The sequence below is a fragment of the Garra rufa genome, chromosome 2 (genome assembly GCF_049309525.1).
Source record: "Garra rufa chromosome 2, GarRuf1.0, whole genome shotgun sequence".
Lineage (NCBI taxonomy): Eukaryota > Metazoa > Chordata > Actinopteri > Cypriniformes > Cyprinidae > Garra > Garra rufa.
This window is the reverse complement of record NC_133362.1, coordinates 45,282,393-45,305,294: the sequence shown is the minus strand read 5'-3', so window position 1 is coordinate 45,305,294 and position 22,902 is coordinate 45,282,393. Positions and strand designations below refer to the sequence as shown.

General features: G+C 37.8%; 1 protein-coding gene across 1 annotated transcript in view; it reads right to left on the bottom strand.

The window, feature by feature from the left end:
• Positions 1–1,020: 1,020 nt before the first annotated feature.
• Positions 1,021–22,902, bottom strand: part of lrrc1 (leucine rich repeat containing 1) — a 63,935-nt gene continuing 42,053 nt past the window's right edge. Inside the window, exons 11-14 of the mRNA XM_073835228.1 lie at positions 13,045–13,160; positions 8,049–8,221; positions 3,286–3,428; positions 1,021–1,559 (exon numbers count right to left, since the gene is read on the bottom strand). Of these exons, the coding sequence (XP_073691329.1) occupies positions 1,401–1,559; positions 3,286–3,428; positions 8,049–8,221; positions 13,045–13,160 (591 nt within the window). The 3' untranslated portion in view covers positions 1,021–1,400. The remainder of the gene's footprint in view (positions 1,560–3,285; positions 3,429–8,048; positions 8,222–13,044; positions 13,161–22,902) is intronic.

The window sequence follows — 22,902 nt, the reverse complement described above, 5'->3', positions numbered from 1 at the left end:
AAAGAACAAAAGCAGTGGCAGGACATCTGTAGGCTTTCTGTTTAATATTAAATCTATGTATAAATAATGAATCATAACCTTTGCTTTCATGTAATCATTTTATTTCAGTGGTTAAAGTCATAAACGTACTGGCCCAGAAACAGCGCCTGCTTAAGATTGTTTTCTGTGCAGCTTCATTTACAAGAAATAATTACAAGATAAAAATCAACATTAAAAACCAAGTCTTTCTTAGAATACAAATGAAAACATACAATGTAAAATGAAGTCCATAGTGTACCATATATATATATATATATATATATAGTTAAAAAAAAAAAAAAAAAAAAAGCATTGATAGCATTTCTTGTAAAAGTGCTTTCTGGCACTTGGAGGGAAAACTGCTCACCTAAACCAAAGCAAAATATAAAAACTAACTACCCTTACCTTAATTACAAACGAGTTTTATTGTACCTGCTTTTAACAAAAAGCTGGAAGCACATTAGAACTGCAGCAGAAGTTGGCTTACTAAAGTAATATTAGCGTGGTAAAGCACAGTGCTGGTCTGTCGGACAGCCTTCGCCCTCTTCGGTCCACACGTCGGAGTGTTTCAGGTCACGTTCCTGAACAGCATTAGCCCTTTCATTAACTTCTAGTACAAAAAAACGGTCTTTACACACATGGGTTATGAAGGAAAAACCTGACAAAGAAATACAAAGCTGCCCCCTCATGTTCAGATAAGAATTAATGACATAAAAAATTTGCCACTTTGTTCGAATGCTTTTGAATTCTGCAATTAAGTCCAAGCGATGGGAAAGTTCATTGATTAAGAAACTGGCTACACACTTTTTTTGTGTTTCTAAAATTTACACCACCTGAGCTGCCACACGTATATAAAAGTTTCAATATTCACAAGCAACTATACAATAATTTTTAAAATCAGTAGGTCCAAAAATGCCTGGGCTCCATGTGTCACCAAAAGAAAGAAAGAAAAAAAAAAAAAAAAAGAAATGCACCCAGTGTTCGAAAATTAAAAAAATAGAGCATATATATATATATATATAAATTTCATATTTCTATATTAAAGATTCTGACATATTTATTCTAAGACTTGTAGTGCAACTACCTATTTTGTACGTCAAAGAAAACCAAAAGAAAAGCACTGGATTTGAAGAGTAAAAATGTGCATTCCTTTGCAGGTTATTGCTCTGGAGGTCTTTAGAAAAGAAGGCACCTTGTTGTGAGACTCATCCCTGACACGGGGCGGGAGCGGATGCAGTTATTAGCAGGGCTGGAAAAAGGGCTCTGGTGGTCCCAGGAGAGCAAAGGGGTGGTCAGCCCCTGGGAGAAAACAGTGAGGAATGGCTCTGCGGGGGCTTCGGGGAGAGACACATTGGGTAAGAGACATCTCGGAGTTAAAGCGGTCACACAGACGTGGTCACTCGGTCCACAGCATTATTGACCTCGTTTTTGTTGGAATCCAGGCCTTTGGCGGCGTTCATGTCCTTTCGGATGCTCTCAGCCACCTTCTTCATGTTCTTCAGCTCGCCGGGGTGTGGCGTAGCTCGGCGCAACAGTGTTCTCTGAGAAACAGAAAGAAAAAGAACAATGGAGTAGGCCATTTAATGCACCTTTTCATGTTATGACACTCTTCAAAGCATTTTAAGACCTCACGAAATGTACTTTTGATTGAAAAGATGGTTGAGGTGGGACACACTAAAGAGCTTTACCTTCGCCTGGTGGTGAGAAGGCAACATACTACCATAAACTCTTGCTATTTCTAAAGTTTGCTTACATGTTCTTGACTCATTTGATCAAGCTTCCAACAGTTGTTTAATTTTCAAGATGATGGAAAGCATGATGAGCTCACGCCACACAACACAGCATACTGTGTTTGAAATGTGGGCCTGTCCCAATACAGGAAGTAAACATGCGAAACAGAAAAATGCCAACGCACACTAGTGTATTCAGGAAGTCAAGGAAAACTTTACAGTGCAAGTTAAATATTACAGATAATTTGGTAGTATCATTTTTGTCCACATTGTAAATGTTTGCAAAAAATGTCAATGTCTGTTTTTTAATCACTTAATTAGCCCATTTAATCCCACCGGTCACAATTTTGACCGTAAAAAAAGATCAGCTCTAAGCACTTTACTGACTGATGTTTTAGTGCACTTCCTACAAATATGAAAAAAATAAAGGGACTCAATTAAATATATGCAGTTTCACATGGTTAGTGCACATTGTCACATGAGCAGAGCGGTTTATTTCCTGTTTGCAACATGAGATGATGATGCATCAAAGCTCCAAAACATCAAGGCTAGAAAAGTATGTTAACAAAGATTTTTGGTACACATTATCTCTAAGGTGTCTAGTATTAATATATAAATTCACATATATTCAGTTGTGTTGAGTGTGGTCATAGGATGAGTAGACATGTTGACGGTCACAATTGTGAGCGGTGGGATAACAGTGAACTTAGGCATACAATATAAATACAATGCAGTTGTTAGTGAAGATTGCACTAAAATGTTGCAATAAAATCTTGTACTAAATCAAAAGTTCTAATGTTACAAATTAGTTACAATATTGATGTTGCAATACTAATATAACAATTTGATGATATATGTTACAATAAAGTAACAATTTTGAAATACATTGATGATTATATTTTTTGTCTTTTATGCATAATAGTAACCCCTAGAATGTGATCAAACAGTTTAAAATAGCTGGGCCAAGATATATAACCTTTTTTTTCATGACTGCAGAAATATGTTAATTTAGTATACACCTTATTCCACCGGTCACAATAGTGACCGACTATAATACGCCATTTTTCCAAAACAATTTTCAAAAAAGAATTATTGATAATTTACTAATAAGTTTGATAAGTTACTAATGGCACATGATTTGGATATTTTCATGTCTGGGAAAAATTTGGGATTAAACGGTAGAAGCACCACAGTTGTATCGCGTTACATACAGACTACTGTACAGACATTTAGAAGTTTATTTTTTAACAACAAAGTACTGAACTAATTCAAGAACTAATTGAACTATGGCCTAGTCCTGGCTTAGTCTAAGCCCTATTATTTAAAGACAGCATGTTAATTCCAGTTCTAATTTTATTAGGGAGAAAAAATGTACATGCCCCTGCAAACAAGGTGTATATCTGTTAAAGGTCAGTTTGAGGTCATCTATAGATCTACAGATGTGGAATATAAACCAAAACACCACTAAAAAGGCACCCAGTACATCACTTTTACAAAACTCATATAATACACTTAGCAGAGCCTCCTTCTTCCTCACCTCTTCGTCATCCTCATCATCATCGTCCTCCAAGAAACGAATGGTGCTCATTCTGTTTGTGGCTTTGTCATCCCAGGTGTCATCCAGCATGCCGCCCTCCACCAGACTCTCCAGAGCACCACAGCGGGCAAGGTTATCGGAACCTAAACAGCATAAATATACATTCATTTTTTACATACGTGCGTTAAACATATTCCCTTATCTATTAGCAGTTCAGAAAAAAAATTATTGCATTTACTGTAGTTTCCATAGAAGCACACTGGGGAGTTAAGTAAAAGAGTGCTGTGAGATCACACTTTCAAATCCAGTCTTAGTCACGGGATTACTGAGAAACAATCTCCCCTCTGTCTCTCCCTCCCTTATCCACCCTGTCCCGCCCAGCATGACCTGACCTCCAACACATCCAAACACATCAGCTCTGTGAAGTGATGACTAAACAAAGACTTCAAGAGTCCAAATAAGTAATGTTACAATATATGCTGATTTAGTGCTCAATTATTTATTACTAATGCTCAGTAATGGTTGTTATTATCATCAATGTTAAAACAGTTCTACTGCATAATATTTTTGTGGAAACAATATCTTGAATAGAATGTAGGGCTGCCCCTAAATAGTCGATGAGAAGAGGCTTGGTCAACCAAAATTGTATTAGCCGCTTAGTCGCAGAAAAAAAAACATCTGTGACGAACAGATGTCACTTGCACTGAAAATACTCTTTCATTTTTAGTCATACAGATAAAGAAAAAGACATCTCTCGAATCTGTAAAGACTCTATGGTTATTTATGTGAACTCAAAACAACAACGAAACGTTGTGCTTTTGTAAAATAATTAGAGCAAACAGGATGCGCTTTCTACCGTCTCGGTCTCAGTGAACTTGAGTGCGAAACGTTGAAACTCTGTGTATAGTTGCCTTACAGACATGAGAAATATATTTATAGAGAGCGAAATATCTACTTTCAAATGAACCAATTCAAATAGAAAATAAATACTCTCAGGTTATGTAATCTGCATGAAACATAGTTTCCTTGCTGTTTTCCCCTGACACATTCATAATTATATCTGCCGGCAAGCTGTTTTTGAGTGCGCTTAAGTGCTTATTAGGCTATGCAGGCAATTAAAGACTTAAAGACAATTATTTAGATTTATATGGTTTATTAACAAACTTGCGACTAATAGTCGACTAATGCTCAAAACGAACGACTACTAGTCGACCAGAAACATCTTTAGTCAAGGGCAGCCCTAATAGAATGTTCAACGAACAGCATTTATTTGAAATAGAATTTTTGTTGTTGTTTTTTTAAATAAATGTCTTCACTGTCACTTTTGATCAATTTAATAAATCCTTGCTGTATATTATTTTCATTAATTTGTTTAGAATCTTAATAATCTAGTAGTGTATCACAATGTCCTGTTTTCAGTCAACACTGATAATAATAATTATGAAATAAGGTTTTTCTTAATATAAATCTTGATAAATGTTTCTGATGATATAAATGTTTCTTAAGCAGCAAATCAGCATATTAGAATGATTTTTGAAGGATCATGTGACACTAAAGGCTGGCATAAGGATGCAGAAAATTCAGCAATTCCACTGCATGAATAAATGCTATCACTAAAATAGAAAACTGTTTTTCATCAAAAATGTGCATAGAAGACTCTCTCTCACACATACATATATAGTAAAACAAGTTTAACAAAGAAACTGAACTGTAACTCCTGTCATGGAATATGGCACATACAAAACTTCACAGTGACCCCTAGTTACATCAATGAAAGAGAAATTCAAGACTTCACAAAATAAAAGCTTCAATTGCTTTTAGGATAAGACACGGCTGTGGGAGGAGGCCGTGTGTGGCAACATCTAAGGCCGAGCTGAGCTCAGAGGAGATAAGCCTCTTTAGCCGTCCAATCCGCTGGCGGTATGTAGAAAGCAGCACATGAGTGTGAAGAAAGGCCAGAGGAAGCTCAGTGATATCAAGACCTCATCTGTACAGATGCCCTGCTACACCTATACGTTCTCTCAACTCAATATACACATCAGAGTCTGATCGAATCATACGGGCGTGTTGAGCCGCAGATAAATCCCACAGGACCGCCGCAAGATTAAGGCAGAGCAGATACCGGATGTTATCAGAATATTACACTAAAAAAAAAAAGTCTGATTATGCCCAGAATCTCCTTGCAGATAAACTCTGCAGAATCATGACACAAGTGTGCACTGCCTATCCATGCCTCGAAAGTGATATAGCGCTGGTTAGGACGGGAAAAAATCCATTTAGTTCTTAAAACCTTGATCTCCCTATAATACAGTTAAAATTGTATGTGCTATCATATTACGATTAGCTAACCTCTGCATGCATACTAAGTTCACACTATTATTTACTAGACTGATAAAAATGATTTTGTGGTGCAGTAAATAATACAGAAAAACATGTCATTTCTACATTAAATAATTGAGTTCAGGCAAGAATAAAAAAAAAGAAATAAAAAAAGAGTTAATATTAGTACTCAATTTAAGCTTGTAGAATTTAAAATTTGAACTTAAGTATATTTTAGTTGGAATTGTTTGTTATTTTTACAAAGATTGTTTAAGTAAATATCAAAGTCATGATCCCATTGTTCCCTTCATGCACTTGGGCATTACTAATTAATCTTGTTTTTTTTTTTTGTTTTTTTGCTGTTTTCAAGATGTATTTACACTGTTTTATGGTTGCTTTTGTTGTTAGGTTAAGTAACTTGCTGATTAGTAACATCTAGAGTTCATTTTCTACTTAAAATGACCCATTCATACTCAAAAACTATTCACTGATTGTTAACGTCATTGTGTATCATGTGCAAAGTCTTTGTGTTAATTTGGTTAGTAACTACACTCAGTCTACTTATAACCTTAAAAAAAATAAGGAGCTGTCTACTTGCTTACGTACATGTTTGTAAGTGAACCACATGCCTTAATGGCATTTTTTTTCGTGCTATGATGTTTGAGTAAAGTTTACAAACCGTGGCTGAGTGAATTGTACTTGAGGACTGCAGAGTAAACTTAAAATAATTAAGTAAAAATAACTCTAACTACACGTTAAATTTACTTATTTCATTTGCTAATTTTACTTAACCTAGTTAAGCAGACTTTACTTTTAAAAAAATGTGCGTGCAAAAACTTGCCAAAAAAAAATTAAGGAAATGTACTTGTTTTTTTTCAGCGTATAGCCGATATGATCTCTCAAGCATCATGTGACAATGTCAAGTCAAGTCTACTGTAATGACTACTGAAAATTCAGCTTTGCATCACAGGAATAACATACACTGCCACTCAAGTTGGGGATCAGTAAGACTTGTAATGTTAAAAGAAGTCTCTTATGCTCATCAAGGCTGTATTTATTTGATCAAAAATACAGAAAAAAAAAAAGCTTTAAAATATAATTTATTCCTAACTTATTATCAGCTATTACTCTAGTCGTAAGTGTCACATGATCGTTCAGAAATCATTCTAATATGCTGATTTATTACTAGAATTATCAATGTTGGATATAGTTGTGCTGCCAAATATTTTTTTTAGAACCTGTGATTCTTTTATTCAAGACTCTTTGATGAATAAAAAGTTAAAAAGAACAGCATTTATTCAAAATATAACTCTTTTCCAACAATGTAAATCTATGGTAACACTCTCTTTAAACAGTACTGTATATTGTTAGAAAACCGTTCTATCTTAAATAAATGCTGTTCTTTTTAACCTTTTATTGATCAAAGAATTCTGAAAAAAAATTATCACAGGTTCCAAAAAATTTTTTAATTACCAGCACTAATAATAAATCAGCAATTTGGAATGATTTTAAGGATTAGTGTAGTAGTGATTCTGAAAGTTCAACTTTAATTACAAATATAAATTAAATTACACAATAATTTTTTTGATCAAATGAACACAGCCTTGATAAGCATAAGAAACTTCTTTAAATAACAGTAAAAATCTTACTGATCCCAAACTTTTGAGCAGCAGTGTAAATAATGTAGACGTTATTAAAAGCATTTAAAAGCGTTCTTTTTCATGCTGACAAGTACACACTGCAAATTTTTAAGTGTGACAACCATACTAAAATGTGGGACTGAATCTGAAATTGTGATGTTTGACATTGTGATAACATTAAATCTTGCAGTATAAGCGCACCTGTCACTTGTTTTGTTACCCGCAATGTGTTTCTTTGGTTTTTTATTATTTTCATTAGATTTTTTTTAATGCAATGTTTACATAATTGAAAAATATTTGAAGGATACATGCTAATGTTTTAACATATTATTTACTTATAATCCCCCCCCCATAGTTCAATAAAAACATATATAATAATAATAATAATAAATAAATAAATAAAATGATGATATTAAATAATAAAATAACAATTTTACTGGTACTACTTTTGGTTTTGTGACAACACTAGTACACAACATATCAAATTCTTTTATCCCCCCCAAAAAATATTCTTAAGCTTATCCTACATTGGTCTAGAAGCAGTTTTATGCTAAACTTCTGCCACATTTGACCCTCTCTACCGAACCCCCACTCGCCAAAAACAGAAACCCCAAAGCCCAGAACGTCTGACAGGAAGAGAGCACCAGGTCCTCTGATGTCCTGAAATCAGATTCGTCAGGCTGCCACAGAGACTGTTTGCTCTCTCAGCACACATTCACATATTTCAGGTAGAAGTGACATTTCCTGAACACTATTTCATGAAAAACAGCTAACAGGATCTTTTAAGTGTCATCAGAGCTTTACCTTTGTTTTCTGATTCACAGGGCTGCTGAGGCAACAGTACACAGGTCAGAACCTTTTCTCCAGACTCGGGGTCCACGTCCGTCTGGAAGGTGAGCAGAGGTTGAGACTGGTTCTCTGACAGCCAGAGAGCTTTGAGTCGTAGAGTGGTCAGGGTCATGGGCAAGTACAGCAGCCTTCACAGAAACAGACAGAATATCATTTACAAGACGGCCTTCTGCCTCTCTTTAATGTTGTTACTGTACACTCTCAAAGCAGGACTTTTTTTGCATGTTCTCCCACTAGTACTAAAATATGGCAACTTTGTGTGTTTGACAGGCTTAATAAATAACAGGTTTACTAAATAATTTAAATAAAATTTGTTTATCATCTACCATTCTGACAATTTCCAAGTGAAAAAGTGTATTCAACAAAAAAAGGGGGGCATTGATGATTTTTATCAATCTAAAATTCACCAGTTTTTGAAAAAGAGTGTTACATGCCATAATGGAGACTGGTAGTTCAAAAGTAAGTGTGATTTGTGAAACTACTGACAAATGAGCATTATATAAGAGAAAGACAAAATACGATCACAATATGGCATTTTTTCCATATAAAAAAACTATATAATAATATATATATACAGTAGTCAACATTCGAAGTGGATCAAAACCTTTCATCAAACTTGTCCTGAAACCAAAAAGAATACCCGTTCTTATCTTAGAACAACTTTTGATAAACTTTTTCGATCCACTTCGAATGTTGACTACTGTATATATATATATATATATATATTTTATGGTCATGCACATGAATTATGCACAATACAATGTGATTAGTTGAGACATTGTTGTATTAAAATAATAATAATAATAATAATAATAATAATAATAATAATAATAATAATAATAATAATAATAATTAGTTCAGTACAGTGGTTTTGTTCTGCAAATCACATTCACACTAATTCAGATATAATTAAAGTCTATGGAGCAAGTGCACTAGAGAATTTTAAACCAGAAATACAGTATCTCACAAAAGTGAGTACACCCCTCACATTTCAGCAACCATTTTAGTATATCTTCTCAAGGGACAATACTATAGAAATGAAACTTGGATATATTTTAGAGTAGTCAATGTGCAGCTAGTATAGCAGTATAGATTTACTGTCCTCTGAAAATTACTCAACATACAGCCATTATTGTCAACATAGCTGGCAACAAAACAGAGTAAGTGATAACAGCAGTACGTCGTTTAACCATGCAAAGCCACATGTCCTATTCATCATGTTTATGTTTTTGTCTGCTTGACAGCAACATACAAAGTTGTGTATCTTGTATTACAGCAGTTCAGATTTGGTGCTTTGAGTACAATTCTCTCATACTGACCACTGGATGTTCAACATGGCATCTCATGGCAAAGAACTCTCTGAGGATTTGAGAATTACAATTGTTGCTCTCCACAAAGATGGCCAAGGCTATTAGAGGTTCAGTAACACCCTGAAACCCAGTTACACTACAGTGGTCAGGGTCATACAGAGGTTTTACAAGATGGGTTCCATTCAGAACAGGCCTTGCAAGAGTCAATCAACAAAGTCGAGCACTCATTCTGTGCGTCAGGTGCAGAACCTAGCTTCAAAAAACAGATGCATGAGTGCTGCCAGCATTGCTTTAAAAGTTGCAGAAGTAGAAGGTCAGCTCGTCAGTGCTCAGACCATACGCCACACACTGCTACAAGTTAGTGTTGGGCGATATGCTCAATTTTCATATCATCCTATCGTCAGCCTGTGAGATCGCCGATACACGATACTATCGTGCTAATTTATTTAATAATATGTAAATGTGTCAATATGTAATAAATTCCTTATTCGTTTTGTAAGGGTAGTGCATGTGACTTGTGAAACAGTTGTGCGTGTACAGAGACGGTAGTTCTGTCGGAGAGGATCAAGTTTACTTTCGGTTTCATTCTCTGCTATCTTCAGGGAGCGGTAAATGTGCTTGAATGCAAATGAATGTATCTTTCTTTACTCGTCATATTGCGATAATGTTACCGCTGTATGTCTGATCTTTGTCATCAGTTCATGTTATAGTTCAGTTCATATTGAATGTGGAGAAGCTATGTGCGTGTAATTCACGTGCTTATGTTTAGCGCCATTTTATCGCATCGTAAATCTAATGAACACATACAGATGTTACTGAGGTGAATGTTTATGTTTACTACATACAGACGGATTCTGATATATCGTATTTAACTCAGCCTAAACCACATTTTACTACCTCTGTTATCCTAATGACTGTCTACACTTAATCTATGTACACTGTATGATGAATAAATCTACACATTTTCACTGCACACATCTGCGGCGCGGCGCAGCCACTCTATGCTTGTGTTTATGCCGCGGCAACTTTCTGAAGCATCCTAGAACTGACTCTCCGCGCTGCATCGCTAAAGTTAGGTGCCTTTTTGACGGATAATAATAATAATCGTTTTACTATCGCCAAAGGCATCAGCAACAGGCGATATCGCTGACTATCGTCGATACAGGACATGGGCGTCGGAACCATTGAACGTGGGTGGGACAGGACCCACCCACTTTTGAAGACCAATGATATTGGACCCACCCACTTTTACCGTCTCTATTATTCAGAGAGTATGTCTTTGCACTTTTCGTCAGACACAGTCAAATCCATTGTATGAAGTTTGCCTTAATAAATTAAACTCCATTTAGATAAAGACTTAAATTACATGCTGTGGTTTCCTCAAATTTATTCCACTTGGCTTTCAGAGTCCATATCAATTAAACTCATTCCGGGTTTTCACTAGTTGGTCACTCCCGAGACACAGCAAAGTAAAACAGTTGCTCAGAAACACGGTACACCTAACCCTAGTTGATACTTTATTTCAACTTATCAATTATTTAATTAATTTACAAATAAACAAATGCCTCTCTGATGTGATAAGTGAAAAGGGAGACTATTTAAAAAATGATTTCACCAAAAGGCGGACGCGAACTCGGGTCTCCCGTGTCAAAAACGATATGTTACTGGTTTTATCACTTGCGCCACTGAAAATGTTGCTCATTAGCCGTCTTTTGTAATATTTGTAAATATGGCCTATTTGTATTGTGTAAAAATACATTAAATAAAAGGCACCAGACTACAGAAAATGGCATATACTAGGCTATAGTATTTCTGTATACTGTATAGTATTTTTTTCTGGGGGAGGACCCACCCACATTTATTTTGCTTCCGACGCCCATGATACAGGATAGTAACGTATATCGGCACAACCCTACTACAAGTTGGTTTGCATAGGCGTCATCCCAGTAGGAAGCCTCATCTGAAGCTGGCTCACAAGAAAGCCTGCAAACAGTTTGCTGAAGACAACCTGTCCAAGAGCATTAATTACTGGAAGCATGTCCTGTGGTCTGATGAGACTAGAAGATAAACTTGTTTGGCTCTGATGATGTTCAGCATGTGTGGTGATGCACTGGTGAGGAGTACCAAGAAAATTGTGTCTTGTCTACAGTCAAGTATGGTGGTGGTAGCATCATGGTCTGGGGCTGCATGAGTGCTGCTGGTTCTGGGGAGCTGCAGTTCATTGAGGGAAACATGGATTCCATTATGTACTGTACAATTTGAAGCAGAACATGATGCCTTCTCTCTAGACACTAGGCCAAACGGTAGTTTACCAACATTATAACAACCCCACACACACACCACAAAGATGCTGAGAAAGCTGAAAGTGAAGGTGATGGGGTGGCCAAGTATGTCTCCAGACCTGAATCCTATTAAGCACCTGTGGGGCATCCTCAAGTGAAAGGTGGAGAAGCACCATGTGTCTAACATCCAGCAGCTCCGTGATGTCATTATAGTGGGGTGGAAGAGGATCCCAGCAATAACCTGTGCAGCTCTGGTCAATTCCATTCCCAGGATGATTAAGGCAGTGCCAGATAACAAAGGTGCTAACACGATATATTGACACTTTGGACAAGTTCACTTAGGGTGTACTCACGTTTGTTGCCAGCTATTTTAACAATAATGGCTGTATGTTGAGTTATTTTCAGAGGACAGTAAATCTATACTGCTATACAAGCTGCACATTGACTACTCTAAAATATATCAAAGTTTCATTTCTATAGTATTGTCCCTTGAGAAGATATACTAAAATGGTTGCTGAAATGTGAGGGGTGTACTCACATACTGTATATTAATACTACATTCAACAGCATAATATTTGAGCTGTAAAGTTCTGTGTACAAGGTGAATTAATTTCTGTATGCACTACTGACTGTGGGTAGAATTAAGCCCATCCCTCTCTTTTATCACTGTATGTACTATGCAAAAGTCCTACGGAGCTGATGTATTAAACATTGCAAACAAAGCTAGCAAATTAGCAAGTAAATGTTAAAGGGATTTCACATAAATAAAAATTCTATTCACACAAATGAATATTATAGGATGATTTGTGTGTGTGTGTCTTTTTAACTGAAAATGATTTTGCATGGAAAAAGGAAAGCAATGAAAACAAATCCTTTTCACCAAAACACTGACCCTTCAGTTAGTTCATAATGCGCAATTATATTTAATCCAAATCTCAAACATACTTTTGCAAAACCTCAATGGTGCTAATTGTAGTTTGAGCTTGTTTACCATACTTGATGTGCTCTATGTTTGCTGATCAATGTTTAAAGTTAAATCGGTTCATCATATAAAGCAATGATGTCTCTTTTGAAAATTTAAATTAAACCGCTGTAAACATACAACAACAACCAAAAAAAACTTGTTTTGAAGATGAATGAAAGTCTTATAAATTTAGAATGACATGAGGAAGGTTTGCAAACTGAGGGAGGAAGTTGTTTTCTGTTGTAATTGACAGATGTATTGAAGCAGGATCACTCCTTTACCCCATCAATGAGGCTGACTGTCACAAAAATTTGAGTGATAAACACTCACTGATGTGTTTGATGTCTCATTCTACATCACAAATCCCCTGATGAGAAAACCTGGTTCAGACAAACCTGTTTCCAGACACGTCGAGCACGTGCAGCTCCGTAGCCTGCGAGAGCTCAGGAGGGATGCGTGTCAGACGGTTCTCTCTCACACACAGAACATTTAGACTGCAGCAGCCGCCGATCTGAGAAAAATGATAAAACAACATGAGCAAATTCCCCTGTGACCACTCCGGAAATCAGCACATTACCCTGCCACAGGAGAGCACAACATTAGTTCCACCAGCATATGAATATTTGCAAGAAAATTAATGAGAAGACAGAAAGTACTGAACAAAATGAACTGAACGCAGCTGCACTAAACAGCAAGTCAACCTTTCCTAAATAAGCAGTTTCAGGCCAACAGGGCTAAAATTAGAAGCAATTAGAGGTGGTCTAAAGTAGAGTTAATGGGCAGCTAAAAGGCAATGAAAGCTCTCAAATGTAAGGGACTTTGGATTCCCATGGAGCGGACACAAAATATTTTACTTCAAGGTCTATCAATTTTATAAAATACTAATGAAGAGGTATTAAACTGACTCCAGAGAGCAATTATTATTTTTATTTTGTTAAAAATAAGGCTGTACAGTAAATCACATTTTAATCACTTTTGCTTCTCTTGATTAATTACGCATAATCATCTGCAGTTTTGGCCAGCTGGTTATTCATCCTGATTATCGTTATTATTTTTGGGCACTTCTGTTGCAACGGGGTTATATTTTCCTATTAAAGGATATATTTTCTGCCCAGTGTTTTACTTAATTTTCCCAACTTGGGAAAACCATACACACACGCAGGTGCAATGAAAACCAGCAACAACATACTTGATAATGATGCTCAAACGAAAGCAAATACAGCCAGATTGTACTCCTTTACAAGGCCAATGTGCTACACTCTTAAAAATAAAGGAGCTTCACAATGCCATGGAAGAACCTTTTTTGTCTAAATGGTTCCATAAGGAACCTTTAACATCTGAAGAACCTTTCTGTTTCAAAGAAGGTTCTTTGTGGTGAAGGAAGGTTTTTCAGATTATAAAAAGATAAGAATGAGATGGTTCTTTAAAGAACCTTTGAAAGAATTGTTATTTGTGGAAGTAAAAATGGTTCTTCTATGGCATCGCTGTGAAGAACCTTTTAAGCACCTTTATTTTTAAGAGTGTATTTGCTGCAAATAAATCTACGAAGAAACCTTCCCAGGTGATAAACTGTAATAAATCCAAACATTAATCTGGGCTATATTGTTTGTGGCCACTAAAAAAAAATAACCAAGTGATTCCACTGTTGTCAAAATTAATTCTTGTCAGCATATTACACTTTATAGATTTACAATTTACAAAAATGACACTTGTTCACACACACAAATTCCTTGTGTGTGTGAACACACTTGGCAATAAAGCTCTTTCTGATTCTGATTCTGAGTTTTAAACGCTTTGGTTGAACATGCTCACTTATTGATCAAAAATTTGTTTTAATTAATAATTTTCAGTAAGGTGTACTCATTTTTGGAACACAACATGATATAACCACACATGCTGATGCACTTAAGACCAGCAAAAACATATTTGCTATTAATATTATGCTCAAATGAAAGTGGCTTCATTGTTTGTGGTCGCTAAATAAATACACCTATGCAAACTCTGCTACAGTACAGTAGTCTTATAGAAAGACTTGTATAGAAAATCTAAAAACGTTTCCATTACTTGTAACTATTGGAATTAATATTAGAAACCTTCACTGTTTTAACATCTAGTACAGTGGAGAGCAGACAGGAAGTGGATTGGGACAGAGGGTGTTTTCACACTTGGTCCTTTTCAGGGGTCTGGGTGTGGTTCGCGTGAATTTTGGCCCATATGTGAACACTCCAAATGACTCAGACCCCTCAGAAGCAAACCATACCGAGACCATCTCGGGAGGTGGTTTGAGTATGGTTTGCTTTTGGCTAAAGGTATGGTTCTCTAAAAACGTGAATTGTGAACACAAATCGGCCTGGGCTCACTTGGTTTTTCCATTCGCAAATATCAATGTTTGGTCATCAGATGTCTCCGTACAAATCAGCTGTTCAGAAGGCTGAAAAGTCATTTTATTTTTTTTATTTATTTTATTTTTTTTGAAAACCTGTAGATCTATCTGAGCTGTAAATCATGCTTTTACAGTCATTTTACAGTTTGATATGTTACCATAAATATTGTCCTTCACCACTCATACAGCATTAATTTTATCTGTGCAGTTCCTAAAAAGTAAAATTACATAATCAAAGAAAACAATTCAAACTAAATATTGCAAAGGTCTACAAAACTTATATTTTTGTGCAAAAGATAAAAACATCAACACTGAACTGGACTAGATCCAAAAAGTAACAGTCTGAACACAAAGAGGTCTGAGACACAATTACTGCTTAAGTGGACCAAAAAAGGATCAGAGTCCTCTTTCAGGAACAGCGACAGTGTGAACAAAGAAAACTGGGTCGTTTTCACTTGGTCCACTTTCACCACTGGTCTGGGTTTGGTTATTTTAAAGAGGACTCAAATTTGGGTCACCTGAGGTGCTAATGCACTATATGTTGAAGTGCTACCCTTAGGCTATCAGCTTCGACTTGAGAAAAGTTTACCAGTTTTTACCTGTATAAAAATGTGTTAATTAAAAATGATGACTGTAATAAATTGTGATTAATAATGGTGATTATAACTAATAAGCATAATTATTTTGCTCAGTTTGTCATATCATTCAGCCCTACACTCGAAGAACTCAAGATGGCGGCGCGTGCACACGCAGCGGCTTCTCTCTCTCCCGACCAAACAGTGTTTTCGTGTTTTTCGTCCTGTAAGTCGCAGTGTTTTTGTACGTCTTCGTCGCGTTTATCTGCCCTTAAGCGCGTTTATAGCCGAACATTTTTGCTCGATATCGGCAGAAACAAAGTTTTTAAGTTGAACTCTGTGGACGCTGAAGAGCTGAATGATCTGGGTCTGCTCCGGAGGCCTACTCAATCACCAACCCCCACCCCTGCACCTCGCCCACAATGGAGGCGCCTCAAGCGTTGTGAGAGGAAGCAGAAGAGGGGTAAGCGCGGAGGTATCCGAGCTAGGCTAGCGGCTAGCCCACACAAACCCGCTATCCCTTCCATCGTTCTGGCGAACGTACGCTCATTAGACAACAAACTGGACTACATCCGACTACTACGTTCATCTCAAAGGAATGTAAAGGACTGTTGTGTTTTTGTGTTCACGGAAACATGGCTCAGCGACAGTGTCCCGGACCGCGCCATTCAGCTCGACCAGCTGACATGCTATCGTGCCGACAGGGTTGTCGTCACGGGGGGTAAGACCTGCGGTGGCGGACTTTGTGTTTATATCAGTGACGCTTGGTGCCGCGATGCTGTTGTAGTCTGCAAATACTGCTCACCAGTGCTGGAATTTATGGTTATTAAGTGCCGGCCGTTCTACCTACCGAGGGAATATACAGCTATACTGCTGTGTGCTGTGTACATCCCTCCCACCTCCAACAACTACAGGAGCGAGGCACTATATGAACTATATCAGCACATCAGTGAGCAGCAAACAGCTCACCCCGATGCTTTTCTCATCGTGGCTGGGGATTTCAATCATGCAGACTTAAAGAGTGTGTTTCCAAAAATACAGCAACACATTGACTTTCCAACACGGGGAAATAACACACTGGACCTTGTTTACACCACCCAGAGAGGAGCTTACAAAGCTTTTCCCCTCCCCCACCTCGGCGCCTCTGATCACATCACTGTTATGCTAATGCCCTCTTACAGACCGCTTGTTAAAGTCACCAAACCGGTTCGTAAGCAGATACAAGTGTGGCCAGAGGGGTCTTCAGAGGTTTTACAGGACTGCTTTAACACCACAGACTGGAATATGTTTAAACAGGCTGCCACTTACAACAACACCACTGACCTCCAGGAGTACACAGAGACTGTTACAGCCTACATTAACAAATGCACTGAGGATGTAACAGTCACCAAAACCATTACTGTCCGTGCCAACCAAAAGCCATGGATGACAGGGGAGGTCTACAGGCTGCTGAAAGCTCGGAACGCTCTCCCTGCTGAACGAGCTGAACACCTTCTTCGCTCGCTTTGAAGTGCAAAATAGCACCACAGCACAGAAGACCTCACCCCCTCCTGGTGACCAGGTGATGACTTTGTCCCCGGACAGTGTGAGGAGATCCCTCAGCAGGATCAACGCTCGCAAAGCTCCGGGTCCTGACAACATTCCTGGTCGTGTACTGAGAGACTGTGCAGTGGAACTCACTGATGTCTTCACAGACATCTTTAACATCTCACTCTCCCAGGCTGTCGTCCCCACCTGTTTCAAAGCAACCACGATCATTCCGGTGCCAAAAAAGTCATCTCCTTCCTGCTTTAATGACTACCGTCCAGTTGCACTTACTCCCATCCTTATGAAGTGCTTTGAACGGCTAGTCATGCAGCACATTAAGCCTGTCCTTCCCCCCTCACTGGACCCCTTCCAGTTTGCATATCGGCCCAACCGCTCGACCGATGATGCCATCTCCACTGCACTCCACTCAGCACTCACACACCTGGACAAAAAAGACTCATATGTCCGAATGCTGTTCATAGACTTCAGTTCAGCATTTAACACTATAATCCCACAACAGCTCACACAAAAACTGATCCAGCTGGGGCTCAACACCTCACTGTGTAACTGGCTGTTGGATTTCCTCACAGGAAGACCACAAGCAGCACGGGTCGGCAGTAACACATCCAGCACTATCATTCTGAACACAGGGGCACCTCAGGGATGTGTGCTGAGCCCCCTCCTCTTCACTCTGCTGACCCACGACTGCACTCCGTCACACAGCTCCAACCTCTTCATCAAGTTTGCGGATGACACGACTGTGGTGGGTCTCATTAGCAACAAGGATGAGACAAACTACAGAAGCGAGGTGAGCCGCCTGGCCACGTGGTGCGGAGACAACAATCTCTCTCTGAATGAGGAGAAGACGAAAGAGATTGTTGTTGACTTCAGGAGAGCGCACACTCAGCATGCTCCTCTGACCATCAACGGTGCATCTGTGGAGAGAGTGAGCAGCACCAAGTTCCTGGGTGTGCACATCACTGAGTATCTCTCCTGGACAAACAACACCACTGCACTGGCCAAGAAAGCACAGCAGCGTCTCTACGTCCTCCGCAAACTAAGAAGAGCGAGAGCACCAGCCCCCATCATGTACACATTTTACTGAGGAACCATCGAGAGCATCCTGTCTAGCTGCATCACTGTGTGGTTTGGAGCCTGCAATGCGTCCTGCCATAAAATTCTCCAACGCATAGTCAGAGCAGCTGAGAGAATCATTGGTGTCCCTCTCCCCTCCCTCCAAGACATCTACAGCACACATCTCACCAAAAAATCCCTCTGCATTGCAGCCGATCCCACCCACCCAATGCAAAGCTTCTTCAGCCTGCTGCCATCAGGGAGGAGACTGCGGAGTCTCCAGGCCAGGACCAGCAGACTGAAGGACGGCTTCACCCTTCAGGCTGTCAGGAAGCTCAACTCTCTCCCGGCTCTGCCCCCACTCCCCTCACTCCCCTCTTCTGCCCCACAACTTTCTGAACTCTAACACACACACACACACACACACACACACACACACACACACACACACACACACACACACACACACACACACACACACACACACACACACACACACACACACACACACACTGACCTGCACCAGTCACTTTGTGCAGCATTGGTCTGCCAACTACCTCACACTTATTCATAGACTGTAACAAGACTGCTCTGACACTTTTACACTTTACAAGCTCTGTTGTACTACATTGTTTACGTGGTTTGCACTCTCTACCATGTGCCCTTACTTGTATATTGTGTTTTTAATTTTATATATTATGTTTATTTGTATTTATTCATGTTTTTTTAAATTCCACCTTTGTATTTAATGTTACTGTTTGTATTTAATGTTACTTGTATGCACCATGGGTCTGAGAGTAACGCAATTTCAATTCTCTGTATGTCCTGTACATGTGGCAGAATTGACAATAAAGTTGACTTTGACTACACTCTGACATAGCTTGAAGATGAAATGATATGAGAAGATGACATTTTGCTGGATTTTGCGTTGCCTTGTGTCCATTGAGTGAGGTCAGAGAGGTCACAGCTGAGCAAACGTTCTCAGAGAACAAGCTGCCTCATACAAAGCCATTGTTTAAACAAGACAATAGCATTCCTCAAATCTCGTTCAGCTGTCACCAGCGCCCGTCCTCACCCCACATACAGGAGAGTATGGAAGAGAAAAACCTTTAAGAATGAGAGAGAGGGTTTCTCAAGAACATAAAGCACTTGAGGGCTGTTGAAGATGACACAAGAGACAGAACAGTAACACAACAGGCTATGTGTTGGTTCGGGCATGCGTGCCACGGGCGACCCTACGCCAAGTACTGTAGTCATGTCACAGAAACACTCAGTATGCGGTTTGCACAGGTTGGCAAAGTCATGTGACGGGTGATGGCAGGTTATCCTGGGCCACCGACTGACCTAAGGTGCGGTTTCACCGAACTCAAACTGGATTTGCTGGTTGGGAAGTGTAAGGATTACCTTTCATTAGACCAATTATAGCAGCAGCAAGGCCACTATCAGATGAGTCAGCATGTAAACCAAAGCACTCATGACAGACACGCTCACACAGGAGGGAGATTTACTCGAGCCAACGCAAGTTTGAGCTGTTGCTCCAAGCAAGAAGCACAACAAAACGCTTTGAAAGCGTTTTAACAAATGAGGCAAAGTCTTACTGATTTAGCGCTCTGAATGCGAACATCTTAATTAAGCAAAGTGCTGTTCCTTAAAAGTCTTTTTAATCTAAAGGACACCACACTGTAAACTCTATAAAGCTGCACGCTTAAGGCTGTTCAAACTAGGGATGCACTGAAATAAAAAAATTCTTGGCTGAAATGAAGCAAATTACACACTGGGTCGAAGGCTGATTACCAAACATGTTTGTGTTGTTTTTTTTCCCATATGTGGCCCTGGACCACAAAACCAGTCTTAAGTCGCTGGGGTACATTTGTAGCAATAGCCAAAAATACATTGTATGGGTCAAAATTATTGATTTTTCTTTTATGCCAAAAATCATTAGGCAATTAAGTAAAGATTTTTTTGTAAAATTCCTACTATAAATATGTCAAAATATAATGTTTGATTAGTAATATGCATTGTTAAGAACTTAATTTGGAGAACTTTAAAGGTGATTTTCTCAGTATTTTGATTTTTTGCATCCTCAGATTCCAGATTTTCAAATAGATGTACTGTATCTCGGCCAAATATTGTCCTAACAAACCATATATCAATAGAAAGCTTATTTATTGAGCTTTCATATGATGTATACATCTCAGTTTTGTAAAATGTAACCTTATGACTGGTTTTGTGGTCCAGGATCACATATATTTTGCCAATTTTTTTCACCATTGCATAAATTAAATAGCCAAAATGTACTTTACAGTTTTATCTTGCTTTTCAAAAAATAAATAAACAAATAAAACAATTACAAAACAACAATTTAAAAATATTTACTGAACATTTTTAACATTCTAATAGGCATTACAGCCTAGCAACAAAGCACAATTTAACTTCAAATGAATAAGTTAGTAAAATCATATTCTTTGGCCATTTTTAAGACCTTGTTTTTGAATCAGGCATGTGTTTTTGTAAATCTACAAATAAATACAGCCTTGCTGAGCAAAGGAGAATGTTACAATAAATGTATTAATAGAGCTGTTGTAATGATTGATATCATTTTTGTCTTACTTTTTTATTTTATTTTACAGAACAACAGTAAAATTACAATACTAACATTTATGAATGTTGCCTTATATTGTGGCAGAAACCTGCAGGAGGACTTCAGTACTACTTTTTTGTTGACAGCAGCAGATTTATGAATGATTCTCATTACACAGATTTTCCTCACGCTTTGGAATCTGAACCCTGGCTAAGAAGCTTGTGCAGCGCTGTCAGAATAAATACAGTTGGTGCGTGTATTATACAACATAATGTTCTGTAGTTTATTTACTAATGGTTTAAGGCTACTTCATGATTTCAGTCATCATACAACCAGCAACAACCAGCCCTTTCTCTTCTCATGGAAGACATGCGATGCAGTACTGTCGGTGCTTGTAATGATTTTTGCGTCTTTCTCTGACAGTTATAAATGCTTCCACACTGCCGACATGTTTGCTGCATTAGAGTGCTCCTCTATTTGATCACATCACGTCATTGTTCGGTATAATTTATTCTGCCTTTTCGCTTATATTATTAATTTCGGTTGCTAAACATTTGGTGCATCCCTAGTTCAAACTGCACTTGATTCCGATATCAAAAATGTGACATCTAGGAATAACATTCTGGATTGTGTTTTTGCAAGTAATGATCTGTTTAGACATTGTAGTCAATATACCAGCATCAGTTGCATAGTAGTGAGTAAAAGCATCAACATGACAACAAGAGAAATTAATGTAGAATCACTGTGGAAAACAATGAGTCAAAAACAGAAATTTATATCCACCGTGACTTGCAATTTAACTAATTGGACTTAATAAGGGGTAAGGTGTGATTTGGGGTTAGTACATTATACATGCATTTAAGTATAATCATTTCTAACTTAATTTAATATATTTACTATTTATTAGCCAACTCTCAGCACAAAATAAGTAAATAAATAAATAAAAATAATTAAATATTTACAGTACTCAGCATAACAACCTCTAAACGAATACAAATTATTTAATTACCCCCCTACTAAGCACTACTACACTTCATGGAAAGATGGCAAAATATATATGTAGTAAACATGTTCTTAGTAAAAACTGAGAAATATATGTCATTAATATCTGTAACATAAGTTAGCCAAGTTTGTTTAAATGAAGTGTTGCAGAAATGAGCACACCCTTGATTAAACTGAACGAACATGTGCTATTCCAGTACTTCATACATACTCCATAACCATCCCCCCTCCATTAAGTACACTGCTCTGACCCTTCTTGACATTGAGAGTACAAGTTCATGACAACTGTCACATCTATCGCGATTAACTAAGGGAGCATGACCTCCTTAAACACCCTGATCCTAAATGGAAAGTGTTGCTCAATTTGTCTCTACAAAATCCCCCCGCCCAAAAAAAGATGGAAAAAGGATTATTGTGCTTTGGTTACAGTAGGTAGTTCCAATGTGGACAATAACCATGCATGTCACTTCTGCAGGCTGCATGTCTCTGTGAGATAAACAATCACTCTTTTCAAAACTTTTGCCGGCTCTCATGCACTTACGTACTTCTCCTGCTTTTTCTAGCAAAAAAAAAAAAAAACACTCATCCCTAAATAAAAGCTTAAAGTGAAAGCCTGGTTATTTCTTTTGCTGTTCTTTTGGTATATTTTCAAATTTAAAACAAAAGTTTGGTATTCCTCTTGTACCCCTGCCCTCTTTTGTGCTAAGAAATAAGTCTTCTGACTTGATAACTCTCTCCCAAGTGGTTCCACTGTTGTCAGCATTAATTCTTGTCAGAATAATTTTCAAAGTTACACTTTACAGATTTACAATTTACAGAAATTACATTACATTACATTTCATGTAGGTGAACTCAGTTTTGGAACACAAAATTATATTACTTTGACAATACAAACCTTATTCTAATCTAATTTTGACGTGCTTCTTTTCCCTAGCGAAAAAAAAAAAAAAAAAACTCAAATGCATTTGAAATACATTTATTTTGTGCTACGTATTCTATAAATGTAAATACATTTACATATTTATGTGCTTAATAAAAATACCCTGCAATTGTACTTTTGGTATACTTAAAGTCTGCTAAACTGGAGCAACTAATTTTGTGCTGAGATCCA